The 19,480-nt window shown below is 41.5% G+C and overlaps 2 protein-coding genes across 3 annotated transcripts; both read left to right on the plus strand.

Moving 5' to 3' along the window:
- Window positions 1-28: 28 nt before the first annotated feature.
- rilp (Rab interacting lysosomal protein) lies at window positions 29-11,485 on the plus strand. Of its 2 annotated transcripts, none has more exons than XM_078246279.1 (8): window positions 29-732; window positions 3,682-3,808; window positions 5,742-5,863; window positions 6,786-6,971; window positions 7,415-7,581; window positions 8,790-8,915; window positions 8,998-9,096; window positions 10,083-11,485. In XM_078246279.1, exons 1-8 carry the CDS (start codon window positions 394-396, stop codon window positions 10,207-10,209), a joined length of 1,293 nt encoding a protein of 430 aa, XP_078102405.1. In that variant the 5' UTR covers window positions 29-393; the 3' UTR covers window positions 10,210-11,485. The 2 variants fall into 2 exon arrangements, with proteins under 2 accessions (XP_078102405.1, XP_078102406.1); XM_078246280.1 differs by having other exon boundaries at window positions 30-732; window positions 3,685-3,808.
- A 106-nt stretch (window positions 11,486-11,591) lies between these two features.
- scarf1 (scavenger receptor class F, member 1) lies at window positions 11,592-19,399 on the plus strand. Its single transcript, XM_078246274.1, has 11 exons — window positions 11,592-12,205; window positions 12,522-12,583; window positions 12,702-12,803; window positions 13,198-13,738; window positions 13,815-14,033; window positions 14,371-14,499; window positions 14,874-14,980; window positions 15,171-15,282; window positions 15,668-15,792; window positions 16,655-16,792; window positions 17,757-19,399. The coding sequence occupies exons 1-11, from the start codon at window positions 12,108-12,110 to the stop codon at window positions 18,875-18,877; spliced, it is 2,754 nt and encodes a 917-aa protein (XP_078102400.1). The 5' UTR covers window positions 11,592-12,107; the 3' UTR covers window positions 18,878-19,399.
- Window positions 19,400-19,480: the final 81 nt, after the last annotated feature.

Below are 19,480 nucleotides of genomic sequence, written 5' to 3' on the forward strand. Positions count from 1 at the left end.
CATTGGTCAAAAAAGTAGGAGGATCCTGCAACGAGTAGCCTGCAGGAGTACTGTCCTGGACTGGCGAGCCTTGTACTATAGTTCACTGCGGAGTACTCGATGTTCTTGTATTTTTTTTTTTTTTTTGGTAGACCGTTATTGACACATTTAATTGAAACATTGAAAATGCATGACGTGTTGTTGGAAGAGGCGCACATTAAGTTCAGACGTGTCGGTGGCGTGTGCTCAACATTAACAATGTGCGCACTTTAAACTTCACACCTGTACTTGTTCGTCGCTTTCACATTTCTAATCACTTTTATTTTACGTTTGGCTGTCATGTCGCGCTGACGAGCCACTGTCGGTTTCGATAGCGGATAAAGAGCATGTGAAGTGAGCTGTTCGGACTCAGACATGGAGGCACCTGAAGCACACTCGGAGACCAGAAACACAGAGGGCTGTTTTCACAGGACCTTTTCAGCTCTAACTGTGGATGATGTGTATGAAATAGCCAAACTGATCGGCACCGAGGTGGAGAAACTTATCGATGGCTGTGGCAAAGAGAGCGTCGTGGGTCTGGTGCCAAAAATAGTGAAAGTATTGGAGCTGCTGGAGAGCTTCGCGTCGAGGAACCATGCTCACAAACTGAAGGAAGAGGAACTGCTCAAGACCTTCGAGACGATACAGCTGCAACAGCAGAAGAAACGCGTGGGGAAAGAAAGCGACGAGGGCAACGATAAAAATGAAATACGGGTGAGAGACATGGGAGCTTTAAATCCTCCCAGCATTTAGTAAACAACCTAGCTAACGTTATAAACCCCAGTATTTTCACCCACTGTGCGCGTGTTATTCCAACGTTACAACTGTGTAACACTGCTTTACGTTAACGTTACGGTTGTGTTCTATGTCGGGACAAACATCGAATAGTTGACGGGCAGGCCAGAGGAGCCACTACTGTAGATAGGTTACATGGCCGACGCCTCCCAAATGTTAGCGTCAACATTAAAGTTACAGAAGGCTCGTATGGAGTGTATATGTTTGATTGTCTGGGCCCTGACGTTGTCTTAATATAAACTGTACTATTACCTTGCTATTTCTCATGGTGGCTGTCATTTCAGTTAACTGACTACTGAATTAGTGTCAGTTGTCAATTATTGTCTAGAGTAGTACTAACTGGAATCCGACCGACCGACAACGTTAACCTGGAGTACCAGCCCTGTCCTGCCCCCCTGTGTCGTCAAGGCGACCGCGGCATGACAGGCTAAATGCAGCGTTGTCATTGAACGTTGTAACAGTTGGGCTTTAACAATGTTTACAGTGTTGCTATTCTATATCCACGACGTTCCACTTCCTTCCCGAGGCTATTTTGCAGCGGCACCGTGTTTTTCTCCCATCCCCGGAATGTTGTCTGGACTAGCCAGACCCCCCCTTTCAGCGCTGTGGAGGACTATGTTGCGTATTAGCAGTAGGCTACTTGGTGTTATTTATCAAAGTTAATGCAGACTAGGCTACTCATGTTTTAATTAATGTGGATGTACAACAACTATCAATGATGATGAAAAAACAATAGTTAACTAGTGTATTATAGCATTAACTATTTTAGCATGTTGTATTTTGGACTACCAACAGGACAAAGTAGGCCACTGGGTAGTATAGTTAACAGAAACTTTAAATAGGAATATCTACTCTAAAGTATGATATCAGGGGTTAAAAGGGCCTCAGCAGCTCAGTTTTGCTTGAGGGCCCCAAGCAGGTTAATCCAGTCATCTGTATGTTCCACATAGCCTATGTAAAACCTTATTCTGCAATGTAAACAAACATACTCCCCATTCTCCATCTCTGGTCATGTTGCATACAAGTCATTGTGTGAATGCTGATTCAGCAGCATTCACTGTATTGTTATCCGATTCTTCATTCTTCAACTTTCTTTGGTCGCCTCTAACGCATTCGTTCAGCTACAAAAAACATTAAAATATAAAAATGTTCAGCTCTTTAAGCACATGATGGGACTTCAACATTTGTTCTGCCACTTATACTTTTTTAAATATTAAGCTTTTACATTCTTTTTTTTTATTTTATTTTTTTAACACAATTAAAGTCAGTGAGAGCAGGCTTCAAATCCTCTTCTAGTTCAAAATCTATTTCCTACTTAATACTTTCACCTACAGACACCAATCAAACTTTAAACCTTTCACAAAAACGTCAACTATTAAGCTCTATCTCAGCAGTTTGATAACAGTTTTTGTGAAAATTAAGTTTAATTATAGTGTTCTTTTCAGGAAGTTTGTAATGGGTGAGTATTGCGTGACTTACAGTGGGTAATGTCATCGCTAGAACACGGAGCCTTAAAAAAATTATCTTAATCCCTTCTCTATAACTTGCTCTCACGCCCACAATTTTTCCTTGACATACAGCATATATACATCAAAACGTAGGTATGCTTGTCTACTTTCAGCCAATGTGCTCATTTAAGTAATAGGATACATTTTGCTCGGTGAGCTTCCAAATGACAACAGTTCCAAATCTTCCTCCATTTGCTGCCCATGTTAAACATCCTTGACATTTCTACGCAAAGGCACAGCGAACCACTTTTTTTAATCGCTGATAAAAAAAAGTCCCACATTTTTTAATTTTTCCACATACATTTTTATATCAATACGTTCCCAAAGGACTCGCGGTGCTGAAGATGAGGTCATTTAACTTATGTCACCTATAGTTTAGGCTGTCTGAGCCTTGCTTTCACAGATTAGTGCAATGGTGGCCTAGAGGTTAGAGAAGAGAGCTTGTGACCAGGAGGTCTTTGGTTCAATCCCCAGACCCCCATGCCTCTATCATTAATACCACTGAGTGGAGCTCTTCAGTGGCCAGCAGAACAGACTGTGGTTGTGTGACAGTGCTCATCTCTGTATTTACAAACTCACAGTCAGTCAAATTACAACTACAGACAGTTGCTTGTAACACCTACAACTTTCATACAATGTGGCTGTTATTCAACTTTTAAAGATATATTAATTAAAACAATTATCACTTTTCTTACAACTTCACCTTCTTCTTACACATTTTAATCAGCAATCCAGTTTAGCTTTAGCATTAGCTTTTCAAAAAAACCTTTAATTATTCCACATCTTTTTTACATTAGTGGTGTTATTCAACTTGTCAATGATATTCATACCAATTAAAACAATTCCCACTTTTCCAACTATTATTATTACTTCAACTATACTTACAGATTTAAGCTATTAATCCAATTTGGCTATTCAGCATTCATACGCATTTTCTGCAGGAAATGCATTTTCTAGTTTTACAGTGATATACAGTGTGAAATTCATGCAGTTTGAACTAGTACGTATGGGACATTAAAATGAATGCTGCTGTGACAGAAGTAACGGTTACTGTACAGCCAAAGCAAAGATTGTACCATAAGTGTTATGGTTTAATAACAAGCCAAGTAACTTCATTGTTGTGAAACTGTGTGACAACCAGTCTTTCAAATGGTTTTGTAAAGAAAAAGCACTTATTTGTTTTTAAATACTTTGATCATACTAATAAAGTCTTAACAAATGTATTTGTTCTGTGCTGTTTAACAAGACATCTGTAATGACTTAACAAAATGACACACCCGCTTGGACACAACCTATTTTGCAAAGGGCAATCACATCAGATCTTGCTATGGTTTTACAGTCAATCTCCCATCCTCTCAAGCAGGAGCTGCAGCAGAAGGAGCACCAGTGGAGGAGGAGGTGCGAGGAGCTGCAGGCACACGTACAGCAGCTCCAGGAGGACAGGGAGGAGCTGCAGAGCAGGCTGAAGGGCAGTCATGCACAGGAAGGTAGGTCCAAAGAAAAATGTATAGTTTGTTAGATTCCCAAATCAGCTCCAAAGTACTTAATTCCAAAAGAAACCTTTCCCTGTTCCACGCTACATATAGGTTATGATACGTTTTAGATAATATAAAATGAATACATGTGCATATCACAAAAACAATCTAGCATGCTTTGTACCTCATTGCTTGAGAATTGGATTTGAATACTCCAGTCCAAGAATGCAAATGTAGTTCCTTTCATGAAAATACTTCAATGTCTGCATATTCAAAGCAGCGGGTTAACAGTTGTATGTGCTGAGGCTGAAAGCTGTCAAACTGGTCGTTGCAATGTTAATAGTGCAGTTATTTTGTGGGGTGAAGCAGCAGAAGTTGTCTTAGGTAGGAGATGACTCAGAAGAGGGCTGTGTTTACCCTGTAAAATGATGACATTGTACTGATAAAAAACAAAGAAATTAACATAAAAATATAGAATTATATATACTATATGTGCAGAGTAGATTTATTATAATGTTTTTCCTTTAAAGAACATTTTATCATATTTTCACTTGGTAAATAAAAGTCAATATTTTGTAAAATAGGAAAAATAAATGCAATGCTAACTGGCTGAATAATTATTTGTTGGTGCACATAATTTACATTTGACAGTACTTCATCAATTTAGTTTTAATAGTTGGTAAAGTGAAACAGAAAAGATATCATTACTTCTTCTCTTGTGTTCACCACAGTAATGTGAACTTGAGGGTGGATTCACCTAGCTGACTCTTGTTTTGTCTTGTACTGACAGGAAAAACAAATTTTCCTAATACCGGTTTATTTGACGAGGCCATGTGACAGATGAATGTGATAATAATCTATTTTATGTGATGAATGTGACTGCTGTTAAGCTCCCACACGTCACTCAGCTGACGCGAAATGTGCTGTCGATTATTTCAGTTTAATAACAAGAATTACATTTTAAGGGACTAAGTATATGGTTGTAATCTGTGCCTCCTAAATCCCCAGCATGGTTTAAAAGACAGACCTTATTTTTTGCTGCAGTGCCAGTGTGTCTAAAAGGTCAGTTGAACCAAATCATAAAACAAAACACAAACATCTTGCCATGAATGGTATCTGTATAGCTTTGGTTTTATTTGTCTAGGTTTTGAGATATCTCCGTCAATGATTTCTCCCTCCTCTCCGATACAATAGAGGTGAATGGAGAAAAGAAATACATCTTTTCTTTCCAAACACAATGTCTCAGTTACTTATGTTACTCTAGATAAGCCACAGACCTCACCGTGAACCTGTTTACTTTTTAGTGAAAAAAAGGTTCCCAGTGAGTTTTGTTGATTATCCTAATTTACTGGCACTGGAAAAAAAGTTGATGTTGAACCTTTTTTTTTTTTTTTCACTGCTGTGCTAAATTTAATTCTGTTTACCTCTATATGCTGGGATGATGGCATAGTTTTAGAGATGAATATCTCAAAACACATGAAACTGAAACTCTGCACGTCAAGAAAACACTTGGAGTAAGCCAGAGATACTGTATGTTTTTTGTGATTTGGGTGAACTGAACCTTTAGGTCTGTGTAAAACATATCAAGATGGTCCTATTTTTTCATAGGATGAAAGTATCCAGCTTTTTTGTATGTTTTAACTACCTGTATGCAGTCATCACTCTACCTTCTGAATTTCCCATGATTAGTTTGTTACATGATAGATTATTCGACCCTACAGATCAGTAAAGTGGCTCTATTAACCATCTATTAAGTACATAATCTAACAATATAACACAACCTATTCTATACCTGAACTTTGTCATCGATTGATGATTCTTACTCTAAATGTATTGTAACAAGAGTCATTGCCAGCAGTGTTAAAAAGGTTTCACAAACAGGGTGAATGTTTAGGGCTGCTGTTTCCTTTACCTGACCCTTTATGTTTGTGTTTTATATGTGCAGACCGTGTCCAGCGGCAGGAGCGAGAGGTGATGCTGAAGCTGAAGGAGGTGGTGGACAAGCAGAGAGATGAGCTGAGGGCTAAAGTCCAGGAGATAACCACCATTTCCAAAGAGGCAGAGGCGGTAAGGAGACACAAACACAAATGTGTATGACCGTTCTTCTGCGTACGCATACATTCATGCAACAGTGGCTCTCAACTAATTTTTCATCATCATTTTTATCATTTAATTGATGAAACAATTGGCAGCTGGCTGTCACTGGGTATCTAACCTGAAGAGAAAAGTAGAGAGAAAGCTCTCATCCTTGATGGAGTGCATGACACCTGGACACACACAAACACTATTTTCATGTAAATTACACCAATAAACACTCTGAAAGACAGAAAGTGTGTCGGGGAAAGAGGGAAGGGTGCAGAGATTATCCACATAGTTACTGGTTCAGGATTTAACTGCATTTAACACACAAGTCTAGGCAGAGTTTTCACCCCCACACAGCCATTGTGTGTGTGTGTGTGTGTGTGTGTGTGTGTGTGTGTGTGTGTGTGTTCTTGATTGGGTGTGTCTGTATGTGTGATAAGTCATGTATAGTGTGTGTGTGTGTGTGTGTGTGTGTGTGTGTGTGTGTTTGTTTGTTAATGCTTTGTTTTTTGCTCCGAGTCAGTTGACTTGGGTCTGAAAAAACGGCTCATGGTCAACTAGTTTCTCTGTTTGCTCAAATGGATGCCTAGAATGTTTTTGCATCCTTAAAATGAATGCTACACTTTGTGTGGTTTCATTCCTTGCCCTCTCCTTCCCCCAGACCTTTGGTCCATATCTATTGCATGGAGACATTTTCACCCCACTCTCAGATGCAGAAAGTTTGTCTTTTTGGTTTAGCCCCGGCTTGTTGGTTTTGGGTTTAACTATATTTATACCTGGTGGTAAATATGAAAACCTTTTTAGTAAGTCTATTTGCCGCTGGTTCATGATTATAAATTGTAGTGTGTGTGTGTGTGTGTGTGTGTGTGTGTGTGTGTGTGTGTGTGTGTGTGTGTGAGCACTGCAGCTCCAGGAGCAGTTGGAGCGCTTTATGAAGATGAATGCGGAGCTGCGACACAAGCAGAACGTGCTGCAGGCCCAGCTGAAGAGCACCGTGGAGAGGAAGGCCGACATGGAGGCCGACCTGAAGGAGAAAAGCAAAGAGATAGAAAACCTCCAAACACAGCTGGACAAAACCAACAGCAACGGATCTGTATGCACCATTCTTATATATATATATATATATATATATATATATATATATATATATATATATATACTTCATTCGTTATTTACTTTATTTCATGTCTAAACATTTTTTAGCCTACTTCTCATGTGTAGTAAAGTGTTTGCTTCTCAAATTCAGAGATGCGTTTACATTTATTTATGGTATTAAAAATCAACACTCACTGAGCTGCAAAATTAATCTGGACAGTTACCTTATTTGGCTGCTTCCCTCATTTTAAAATGTTCTGGACTAAAGTAAATGGAAAGCTTGTACTACTGATCAAATGACAGCTGCTTTCAAACCTACTCCAACCAAAACAAACTGGCATGTCTTTCCGAGCTCTCACGAGCTCAAGACTTTGTCGTTGACTGTAGTTTGATGTATTTTTGTAGACTGTATGACCTGATGTCTCTCTGTTCTCCCATCAGCTCAGTCCAAGTCAAACAGAAGTCCCCAAGAAAAAGGGGACAGTTGACCAGAAGGACCCTGATCAGCCGTGCTTCACCAAGAAGGAGGTGCGGGACATCATTTTCGAGAGGAATGAGCTCAAAACCAACCTCTTCCTGGTGCAGGAGGAGCTCAGCTACTATCAGAGGTGGGTCTACTGTCCGTGTGGACATGTCTTATTTTGCCATCCTTCTGAGAGTAAGCTTTAGTTGAACATGTCCTGTTGCACATTTCAGCAAATTGAGGTCAGTTTAAATCCAGATGCAGTGACTGTGGGTATGTGGGTGCAGTGGCGGTTCTACATTGAATTACACCCAGGGCGAAACCCTTTGCAACTTAAAAAGTGTGTTTCCTGTTGTAATTGCAATAGTTAAATAACTGGATTCTCTTGAGTGTGTTTTTCAAATGTTCTAATGAAAGAGTTGTGCAATTGAGAAATATAATTTTCTCTTTCACTTATGTTGTTATAATATATATATATATATATATATATATATATATGTGCCAAAAATATATACAATCAGATATATAAAAATTGTAACAATAGCAGAGAGCAACAATAATATAAAATATTAAGAATAATATACAAATAAAATAAGCCTTTTCTAAATAGCACAAATCCTTCATCCCACAAATGTGAAAACACACTAAAGAGAATCTAACTGTTAACCTACTGCACTAAGAACAGAAAACACAAACACAAACTAAAACCTGACCTTTCTGGCCTTCCTTGATGCAAAATCATCAATGATGTTATTGTATGAAATCTGCTCCCCTATTGAATGCTCATGGGCGCACGCCCTTTAAAAAAAAAAAAAGTAGTCAAAAAATGTTTGCATTTCAGACGGCCGACACGAACACACACGCCTATCAACTCGATAATAAAGCCGTAAAGTAGGCAAGGCTCTTTCAACTCAGGATAGGATTGAGATGAAAAGTTTAACTGACACATAACCGCGATCAGCTTCGTGGGTGCTCAGTATTAGCGGAGCACCAACGGTATCGGCGCCTACGCCCAGCAACCCGTTCGACCCAGGGATGAACTGTCCCCCCGCTCCCCCCTCCCCTTTCCCCTTCTCACACAGCTTCTCTGTGCAGTGTGCGCACGGCACCTTCTCAGCAAGCAGGGGCACAAATTTGCCAATTCCCCACACGGTGAAATGATAGATAATACAGTAGAAAACCGCTTCAAGGATTTTTTTTTTTTTTTAAGTGCTCGTGCCGCCCCCCCATGAGTCATAAAAAAATGTGCCCCGGGCAGCTGCCCGCTTCGCCCGTGCCAAAAAACGCCACTGTGTGGGTGATATAGTTTACCTGTGATGTTACATGTACATGAAAATGATTGTGTTTCTGCAGGGAGATCCTGAATGAGGAGAGGTGTCCAGGTTTCTTATTAGAAGCTGTCCGCTCTGCCATCAAAAAAAAGAGAAAGCTTATCAAAGCAAAGATGCTCGGGATTCCAGCAAACGAATGCAGCAGCAGGTCTCTCTTGAACACACTCAAAACACATTGTGATATCCAGAAATAATGGGACTGTTGTTTACAGTTTTTGTCTTCTTACCAGTGACGAGGAGGAGAGGAGTTCTCTGTTTGGGCAGACAGAAGTAGATGGCACTGAAGTTGACGGTACTACCAAACCAGCTGAGTCACGCATTCGAAACCTGTGAGTACAACTTCGACCAACACTGCTACACTGCACCGACTTGGAACCATGTGCTGGCCTGCGAAAAAACCAGAGATGATGTCCTCATTTGTTTAGCTCTCTGACCTGGGGTTTTTGGTAGTGGTGGGTTGGCAAAATATAAGTTGATTTCCTTGCTTGTAATGCTTTACAGTGTTGATTCAACATCAGCTGTTTGCGTTTTGCTCTTTACCTTTACTACAATGTTTGTAGCTGTCAAGACGTCTGTATTTTCTCTTGATTCCAGTGTCTGGCATGCTGGACCAGACATTTTTGTGGTTATCTTTAATGTATGTGGGACATTGTGCTTCTCTTCAATGATTTGTCCAAAGAAAAGCTCATCATTAAATAGGCCAATAGATTTGTTTTAGTTTTTATAGTAATTGTGTACGTACGACACAGAGATCAGACTAATATTGACTAATATTTCTCTTGACAGGAAAACTCAGGATTATTACTTATTAAGTGAAGAATGTGTTTGATGACTCCTCTCTGGCCAGGACTAAAAATACAGTTGGGTCAAGATGTGTTATGGGGCTTTATTATATATATATATATATATATATATATAGAGTATATATATTGAGTTTTTTTGAGTTTTTTTTTTGCATTGTCACTTCTGCTAGTGACTATCTGAAATTAAATAAGAAACATAAAAAGAATATATTTTTTAGCCCAGTGTCTCCAAACGGAAACAATTAGACAGCATTTATGTAGAAGAATGATCTATTCAATTCTAACAACTAAAGCACTCTGCACTATAACTCTCATTAAATGCAAAGCAAGAGCAAGAACACAACACAGCAGATATCATCTGTGAATCAAAGCATTGATTTTAGCTCTCTCTCTCTCTTTCTGCTGACGCTGTAGCTGTCCTAACATCCTCATCAATCCGGGACTATGTTTAGCTGTAATCCCTGACTGCAGATCTGACCTCAAGCCTGTCTTTTCTACTCTGTCTGCTGCAGCTTTGGCTTCCTGGCGCGGTCGGGCAGCGGCCGGAGCCCCACCCACATCAGCAACTCCGCCTCCAGCTGGGAGATCATCGGAGACTCAGAGGCCGCTGATGAGACGGGGCCGCAACCGTCCTCCTGAGCCTGGTACTGACCACAGAGTTCACACTGTAAGACACCCTTCTTCCCTCAGTCACAAGTTCTTCCTCAGCTTGTAACAGAAAAAGTGGTTTTGGCTCAGGAAAAATATTACAAGGACATTTGAACGCAGCACTTCCAAAATCACAATGTAAGTGTGAGGAAAGAGAGCGTGTGAACGTTCTTAAACAAACCTTTTTTTTTTGTTGCTTTATTTCGATTACAAATACTTTCATTTCCCTTTTTGTTAATTTCTCCATGGCCTATGTCCCCTTATTCTAGTATATACAGTATATATGGTACAATGTATTGCAGTATTAAGAGGGATAGTTTCAACTCACCAAAAAAAAAGATACTTTCTTTTGTATGATTTAAGTTTTAATACAACAATCATGTTATCCTTCATTGTGAGGAAAGTGAAAAACTGGGTTATTACGCCTAGATATTTATATGGTACCTCAAACATTTTTAACAAAAACCAAAGACATTATAAAGGTATATATTCTGAAATTAAACTCTCCCTTCTAGTAATATGGAAAGCAGTATAATAAGTTCACCTCTGTTCCACGACAGGGCATTGGTTCATTTTAAAACTAACAATCAAGATTTTACCAAAAATCGATCATGTTACTTTTACTAGTAGGGCAATTTTTAAGCCATGTGTTTACGCATGTATTTTTCATGAATCGAAGCACTTTTATGCGTAAGGCAGAAAAAAGAAAATTGAAGTCATATTACAGCATTTTAACCCCTTAAGCCTTAACTTAGAGCTTGTATTGTTAAAAATATATTTTCTTAATTTTTAGTCAAAGCCTTTGGCTGGTGTGTGTTTTATGCCTGTGCCATACATATGCATGTGTATATGTGTGAGTACACAAATGTATTCTGGCTGGTGTAGCAGCCTCTGCAGATTGGTTACTTTACTTTCAAAGGAAGCAGTATGCTTCCTTGTGGAAATGAGAAATGGGGTGTTTTATTTTTTTGGTTCCCACCACCATTAGCTGACGAGTTACTATAAAGTCGCCACATTCACTTTGTCTGACCCCTCTGAATGTCTGACCCTAACACTACTCAGACAATGACAGGCCAGTAATGTATTTGTTGAGAGACAATGTATGACCTTCCAATCAGATCATGTTTTCCTAAAATACAGTTTGCAATTTATTTTTGTAAACATGTTTTTGCTGACAAAACTGATTTAGGATTTCAATTGCCATGTGAGTGAATATTTTTGATGAAATGTGTTAAAATCAATAAAAAAATGTGGATTTTATGTGAAACTGAGATTTCAAGATTCAATTAAATCCATTAAATATATAATTGTATTGAAAATCGAAATGATCTCGCTGTATGTTTTTCCTATGATTCAAGAAAAAAAAAGACTAGATTCAAAAAAAGGCAATGTGCACCGAATGTTGCTGCTGTTGAATGAAAACATCTTTGTACTGGCTTTCAAGACTTACAGTATAAGGAGCACGAAGAGGTTCATCATGTCCTGGAAGACAATAGCTTCTGGGAAAAAGGTGAACGTCGGGGGTGTGTGTTTGCGTTTGGTCCAGTCCCACCAGTGTGTGCGGCGAGTTTTGTGCCTTAGTGTTCAACCATCTTTAAAAAGCTCTGTGTCTGGCTGAATAGAAGGAAGTGGCTCTGACTTCCCCAGGAAATGGAAAGAGGAAAGCCGGGGGCTTCGACCTCTCTGGCTGCTGTGGAGCCACAAGACGGCTCACGGCAGATAAAGAAGGAGGGAAGGGTGAAGGGTAGACAGAAAGAGAGATACTGCCTCTCATTGTGCTCCCCCTGACTGGAAGGAGAACAAGTTGAGAGGAAAGTCAGGAACAGACTGGACATAAAGACGTGAGACAGAAAGATATTTGGTCCCGGGGTTTTGGATTTTGCGTGGAGATGAAGCTTCTCCTTAGAGCTCTGAGTGCTCTGCTCTGCTTCTCGCTGTCCTCACAAACACTGGATCCTGATGGGAAGAACGTCTGCCACAATATCAGGTACACTTTTACTTTACCTTCACTTACACCTGTTTGGATTGTAACATTATTTAAAAAACAACACAATATTAGTAGTATTCCTGTAACTAATTGTAGTTCCTTTGAGCCAAGGTATTTCTCAAGGAGCTCCACCTTCTCTAGGAGTTTAGGACTGTCCTGCAGAGCTCCTTCATCTGAATAAAGGCTATTTTATGTCTTAATTTCTTTTTAATTATTTTCTGAGGCTATTGCTAGCGTTTGTGGTTACATTTTTCCTGCAGCGTTTTATTTGCTAAGTTTCAGATTTGTCAGGCTGATTTGATTATTTTATATTCAGGGACCCCTCCACCCTGGTCTGTTGCACTGGGTGGCGTCAAGAGGGAAAAGAGTGCACCACACGTGAGTTTAACTATTCAAATGGACAGCAATTTGCAGGAGTTTTACTTTTACGGCCTTCATATTTGCTTTGTTTTCCTGGTGTCTCATTCATTCACTAATATGCTGTGTGTGTGTGTAGCTGTGTGTGAGGGTGAACAGGCCTGTCTGAAGGATGAGATCTGTGTGTATCCTGGAGTGTGTCACTGCCCACCTGGCTACTACGGAGCTCACTGTAAAACACGTGAGTTACAATAAACAACAGGAGCTGTTTAGCATCAATTTATTGATGTGTCTGTTTTGTCAGTTCAATTTACAATGCACTAAATATTTCATGTTTTATTGTGTAAAAGTGACTACCGTATTTAGGGTAACTTAAGATGAAACTAATAATGTATTTATGTGAAATGACAGCATAAACTAGTAAACTAGTGCTTTGGTAGAACTTTTAAATTGTGATATGGGGCCCCAACTAGACACTGTTTGGGGTCACAATCCAAAAAGACTGGGAGTCACTGGTTTAATCTTCAACAATACATACATTGTATTTTATAAACATTATCCTATGTTTATATGAAAAATCTTAAGCTGAAAAGTAACCATAGCTATATTCCCTGTGTTTGTCTGGTTGTTACCAGGCTGTCCTTCTGAGTTCTGGGCTCCAGACTGTCGCCAGGTGTGTCAGTGCTTCCCACACGGCCGCTGTCACCCCGTCACCGGTGAGTGCACTTGCAACCCCAACCGCTGGGGTCCGCTGTGTCAGTACACCTGCAAGTGCGCCCGGAACGGCCACTGCCACCCCGTCCATGGAAACTGCACCTGCAACGAGGGCTGGTGGATGTCAACCTGCTCCAAGCCGTGCCAGTGCGTCAGCGGGGGGTCTGTGGGCCCCGGCTGCGACCAGCTAACAGGCCGGTGTCAGTGCAACAGGGGCCACTGGGGGCTGAAATGTCCCATCACTTGCAACTGCTATCTGTCGCCATGTAATCAGCGTACCGGTGTGTGTGAGTGCGAGTCAGGCTGGTGGGGTCCCAGCTGTGACCGCCGATGTAACTGTGACCTCAGACACAGCAGCTGTGACCAGGCCAATGGGCAGTGCCTGTGCCACGCAGGGTACCAGGGTCTCTTCTGCAACCAGCCCTGTGAAGCTGGGAAGTACGGCAGTGGTTGTAAAATGAGGTAGGTGTCAGTAGATACAGAATAGCCTACCTGTGTGTAACTGGTAACTCTTTCTGTTTTTGTCTCCTGTCCTCAGTTGTGGTTACTGTAAAGACAACCACCTCTGCTCTGCCACTGATGGCGCCTGTGATGCCTGTGAGTCCGGCTGGAACGGTACACGATGCGACCTCCCATGCCCAGCTGGTTCCTATGGTGACGGCTGCCAGGAGAAGTGTCCGCGCTGCAGAAATGACGAACCCTGTGACCCCATAACTGGGAAATGTTGGAGGTGTGACCCTGGATGGACTGGACCCAGGTGTGCATATGTGTTTTTGGCATACATGAGCATGTTTGACCATGGGCTTAAGTCCCATTTAAGGTTAACGGATCATTTGTGGGTTTTTCAAAGTTTACGGTATGCTTTGGAAAAGATTGGCTGTGACATAAAGTTAATGCAGTTTATAGTGAATGTGCTAAAATGTAAAACAAATGGTATGACATTTGAAGTATTTGGTAAGTTTGCGTGAAAATGCTCCTGGATCTTAAATGCTCCTTAGACTGTGAAAATGATTATGAATGAATATTTTTTTAAGGTTTAGGATCAATGTGAAATGATTATTTATGTCCTTGGGTCATTGCTCCCTGTCGCCCAGGTGTGAGGAGGCCTGCTCTAACAGGACGTTTGGCGATGCCTGCAGCTTCCTGTGTAGCCCTTGTTTCCATGGTAACTGCCATCATGTGACAGGAAGATGTGTCTGTCAGCCAGGCTTTCAGGGAGAGAGGTGAGCTTAAAGCAGTGTTGAAACTGTTTCATTCTATGTTTTGGGTTTTAAGACATGGCTGTTGTGTTCTGAAAACCTGAAAACAGCCGTAGTGTCCGCAGATTGATTGGCTGACCCTGGAGCATATATAATAACAAACAAATAATTTGCAAATATTTAAACTGAGAGAAATGCTTTCAAAGCATACAGTGTGAGGTTTTAACCACATTGATAGCTAAACAGACCTAACTAGGCCACCTCAAAAACAAACATCACTTTAGTCTAGGCCAGTGTAGTTCCACTGTACACTTAAAATAGATTATGATTCAGTGTTCATACACAGGTCATTTAGTTTGCTGTTGTGATGTAATTACATGACTTTATGTTTTTTTTAGCTGTAACAGCAGCTGCCCTGCCCTGCAGTTTGGCCTCAACTGTTCCTCCGTCTGTGACTGTGGTGAGGGGGGCGGCTGTGACCCAGTCACTGGTGTCTGCCCCAACAGTACGTCCGTCCATCCATCCATCCATCCATCCATTCATCCATATGTAGCTGTATGCTGGTACATGGATTAGTGTATGACCCTGAAGGGCATCACGTTTGTTGTGTGTGTGTGTGTGTGTGTGTGTGTGTGTGTGTGTGTGTGTGTGTGTGTTTGTTTGTGTGCGCGTGTGTGTCTGTGTCTGTGTATCAGGTGGCAGAGCTGCAGTACTAGCAGGTGTGCTGGTTCCTTTGCTCCTGTTGCTGCTTGCTGTCCTCTGCTGCTGTTTATGTTGTGGAGGAGGTCCTGTTGATGGCAAAGACAGGTCTGTATTTCTACTTCCCTCTATCGATATTATGTTCACTTAGCATACTGTATAAGCCCCAAAATACTATTGGGCTACCTTGAACCGGGCTGGAGGCAGTTTGGGCTTGGAAAACATTACTAACTTTTATTTGTCCGTTGTGAAAATAAAAGGCTTTTACTTGGATTTTGAGCCAAGACAAGCTGTGAGCTTTTCCCTCTACTACAGAAAAGAACAGGACATTATTTATGTAAAGCAACCCAGAATCCGGAAGTATTAACTTAATAATTCTTCCTTAACATTTGCAATTGTGGTATTATCATGACATTTCGGTTGGTGGAAAGATTCAACTATAGCGCTTTGCAAAAGTGTGAAATTCTTACAATATAAACCTGTTTTTTTCCAGGGCGACTGTGGCTGATGGAGGCTTGTCAGTTCGGATAAAATATCATGTCTACAGCGTCCTGGCTAACATCGGTGCTGCCCTCCCCTGTATTTCTGTTTGGTCCTCTGGCCTGCCTCGTGTCACTGGTCAGTCTGACAACACAGTATTTCTAGTATAATGCTGCATAAAACAGTGATACGTTGTAATTCATGGATTGTGTAGTTGCACATCTATGGAAGGACAACAAAGAACAAGATAGACCATTTTAAAATTCACCATCAATGACCCCATTGAAGAGTTCAGTTGTTCAGTTATTTTTCAGTGATATTGTGATTCATGTTCACTAAGTGAGAACTAGTTGAGTGCCTTTCAGGCTTTACTTTCTGTGGAGGAATGGCTGCAGGAATTATTAAGTAATATTTAGGTAACTTGCTGAAGGATTAGGGTGGCGTGAAATGTCAAAGTTTAGTCACTTTGCTCAACCAGTTACTCAACTTGTTTTTCAGGTTTACAGCGCTATCTTGACCACCAATTTGCACCTCAGGCTAAAATACAACGGTTTATTCCTGATTTATAAAATCAGTCAAGTTTGATTATACAGCTTCTTGGGAATTCAGTTAAATAAATACATTTATCATGAAATGTATCCTTTCTTAATTCAAAAAGCACCCCCATCTGTGTTTGGATTGGTGAAATATTTGAAGGAGGAATTTCTTCTGTATTAATGCAACACAACGGAGCTAAAAACACAAATATCTTCTCAACATATACCACCCACAACATGGACAGACTTTTCAGAATGGAACACAAATATATAGCATTAGTGCAAAATAAAAATGTGTCTCTTAAAACCTTTTTAATAAAGAACAAGCCTTGTATCGCTTTGACTAACATTATTTAATCTATTTTTCATGTCTCACACACACACACACACACACACACACACACACACACACACACACACACACACACACACACACACACACACACACACACACACACACACAGTGTCTCACCATGACCCAGAGCTGACGTTCAACCACAGCTTCATTGAGCCTCCTTCCTCTGGCTGGATGACTGAGGGGTCGTCCTTCGACACTGATGAGGAGGAGGGAGAGGCGCTCTACTGTGTCCCTCCAAGAGAAGGTAGGAACAGGGATACACCCATAGACTGTTAATATTAATGGACAGAGAATGTGTGACGTCACCCATTGCTTTGTGGAGATCTGCTATGAGTTGTCGAGTTTGCTGTTACGGGCGCAGCCATCCTGGTTGCGGATGTGACGATTTTAGACGAGCGGGAGGAGTGAGGGAGGAGCCATAGACTGTTGGGCGGTATCTGACTGTGACGTTAGCTGAGAGTTGGCAACCCTGCTTACGCTCTACGTTACACACTTTCACTGGCAATCTGGATGCAACTGCTGCTGAAAGCTAGCCTACATACAGTAATTCGAGGTAAGATTTAGCTTCGCTAAAACTATACTGCCGACTCCTTTGAGTGTTTTGTCGTACAACCGAACGCTGAACAAGACATTATTAGGCGACCAAAGTGTCACAGTCACTACGACGAAAGCCTGGTCAACCCCAAAAAATGAAGTTCACGTGCCATGGATAAGCTTTGCTAAACCTCTGTCATGATTGACAGGCCGCAAACTGTCAATCACATCGATAGCCACGCCCTAAAACACCCCCTGCTTTATCGTCAGTTTTAAAATCTACGAGACCATAATTAAAAAAATGAACATCATTCTGTGTTGCCGGAGACTTAAAACTAGCGATTGAGACCATAAACTCATTATGAAGATGTTTACTGAGGTAATAAATCAAGTGAGAAGGGGGTCACTTTCTCATAGACTTCTACAGAAACCGACCTCCTTTTGCAACCACACGTGTCGCCCCCTGCTGGAATTCAGATAGAATGCAGGTTTAAGGCACGTCCGCATTTGCAGCACTTCGCCGAACCAGATGCTTTGTCCATTAATATTTACAGTCAGTGGATACACCAGACTTTACACTGCCCTCTTTTGGTGGTGAACAGAACTGCCACTGCATACTTACCCTCCATCTCTTCTAATGTCGCTGGACTTTTCTGTCTCTGTCTCTTTGGCAGACATCCTGTCGGTGGCGGGCGGCGAGTTCCACGAGATGAGCTCGAAGTGTAACATGTTCTTAGACCCATCTGGCTTCAGCAGTGAGGACATCACCTCAGCCTTCAACATCCCTCGCACCTCCAGCATCGCCAAGTCCAAGAGGCCGTCTGTCTCTTTTGCAGAGGGCACACGCTTTAGCCCCAAGGAGAGGCGTGGCTCGGCTCAGGACCCAGGCGCTCTCCCTGGACACCCACGCAACAAACCAAAGTCACCGTGGGGAGTTTTGATGCTGTCTGCCCTCCAAAGTCAGGGAAGTGCAGCTAGAGCTGGGGACGAAGATGGAGCCGAGGGCGAGGAGGTGGAAGATGAAGTGGATGTGCAGGCGACAGACAATCAGGAATCAAGCTGTGAGGCAGGGGACCAGGAAGTAGACAGAACCTCTTCCCGGGCCACCCTCCAAGTCCCTGGGGCATCAGGACGAAGGCGGACTATGTCCAACACAGCTGCTCATAAAGGGACCCAGCTGCCAACATCTGCCTCTGATGCTCAGGTGGGGGTCTTAAATAAGGTCACCACAGTGTATGTGACTGTGGGTAAAGCAGGTAGGCCCGTGTCGAAGACGGAGATGAGCTCTGAAGGCCCCGTCCAAGCCATGCTGCGGCGACTCGGCAGCCTCCAGAGACAAAGGGAGCAGGAGTCTGGCAGGCCCAAGCTTAAAGGAGCTGAAGGGATTACCAAACCACCCAGGAGGAAGCTTGGAGCTCGGGCGAGTGTGTGGGAGGAGGGAGGGACACCTGGAAGCGAAGTTGGCATATGTAAGCCAATCAGGAGAAAGCATGCTTCTCTCAACTCCTCTGACACAGCTGGTGCTAATGACACTCCATCATCAGAGAGCAGCACTCCAAAAAGGCCTTTGTCGTCCAATTTGCAGAGCGTACCAGAGTTGGCTTCAGCTGATTCAGGATCAGATCTGAGGGTTGAGGGTGGTGACCTCAGTACAGGAAAAACTGAGGGCACCTACCTTACTGTGGGACCAGCCGGAGACACTGTGAGTCTCACTGAGGTCATCGCCAATGAAGGTGCAGTGGTCAGTGTGATTGATGAACCCTGCTATGAAAATGTCATTATTAAACACTCATAACCTCTGAGAAACTTCACATCAGCAGGTCTGATTCAAACACAACTGCATATGTATTACGCTGCAGTTATACTGTTACAGGCACAAAGAAATCTTGAATTATAGTGTTATTTGTTACAGTTATGTACAAGTACAGCTTGCATATTGATATTTATGCAGCATTTGTGATAAAAACAACGTTTACCTTCTACAAAATATAGATAAATAGTGTGTAAAATGTATTATTTAGATTGAAAGATTAATGAAACTACAGAATAAACTGCAAAATATCATGCGTATTTTGGTAACTCATAACAGTACCCCTGGTTAAATTCAGTATCTCCAGTTTCAAATGAACACGAGTACAGGGACAGTTGAGCAAGATTTGTTTTTATTTCCTCAAGTGATTCATGTTGTATTACCTGTATACATACTGTACAAGTACTGTAATATCTGGGCCTGTAGAGGGGATAAACAGACATGAAGACTGGAGAATGGTCTTTATTGAACATCTGGTTTGTACCAGGAAGACAAGAGTACAACAAACATCTGCAAAAATGTCATAGTGGTTGTAAAGCATCATGAACTACGTTCTTGATGTTTTTACATGGATGAAAATACAAGTAA

Source organism: Sander vitreus, chromosome 3 (genome assembly GCF_031162955.1).
Source record: "Sander vitreus isolate 19-12246 chromosome 3, sanVit1, whole genome shotgun sequence".
Taxonomy (NCBI): Eukaryota; Metazoa; Chordata; class Actinopteri; order Perciformes; family Percidae; genus Sander; species Sander vitreus.

Bases quoted from the DNA above. Each gene is read 5' to 3' on its own strand.
- rilp (XM_078246279.1), top strand. From the start codon at position 394: ATGGAGGCACCTGAAGCACACTCGGAGACCAGAAACACAGAGGGCTGT. The intron at 3,809-5,741 runs GTAGGTCCAAAG...TTATATGTGCAG, and splicing joins GGGCAGTCATGCACAGGAAG to ACCGTGTCCAGCGGCAGGAG. The intron at 7,582-8,789 runs GTGGGTCTACTG...GTGTTTCTGCAG, and splicing joins GAGCTCAGCTACTATCAGAG to GGAGATCCTGAATGAGGAGA.
- scarf1 (XM_078246274.1), top strand. From the start codon at position 12,108: ATGAAGCTTCTCCTTAGAGCTCTGAGTGCTCTGCTCTGCTTCTCGCTG. The intron at 14,034-14,370 runs GTGTGCATATGT...CCTGTCGCCCAG, and splicing joins CCTGGATGGACTGGACCCAG to GTGTGAGGAGGCCTGCTCTA. The intron at 14,500-14,873 runs GTGAGCTTAAAG...TGTTTTTTTTAG, and splicing joins CCAGGCTTTCAGGGAGAGAG to CTGTAACAGCAGCTGCCCTG.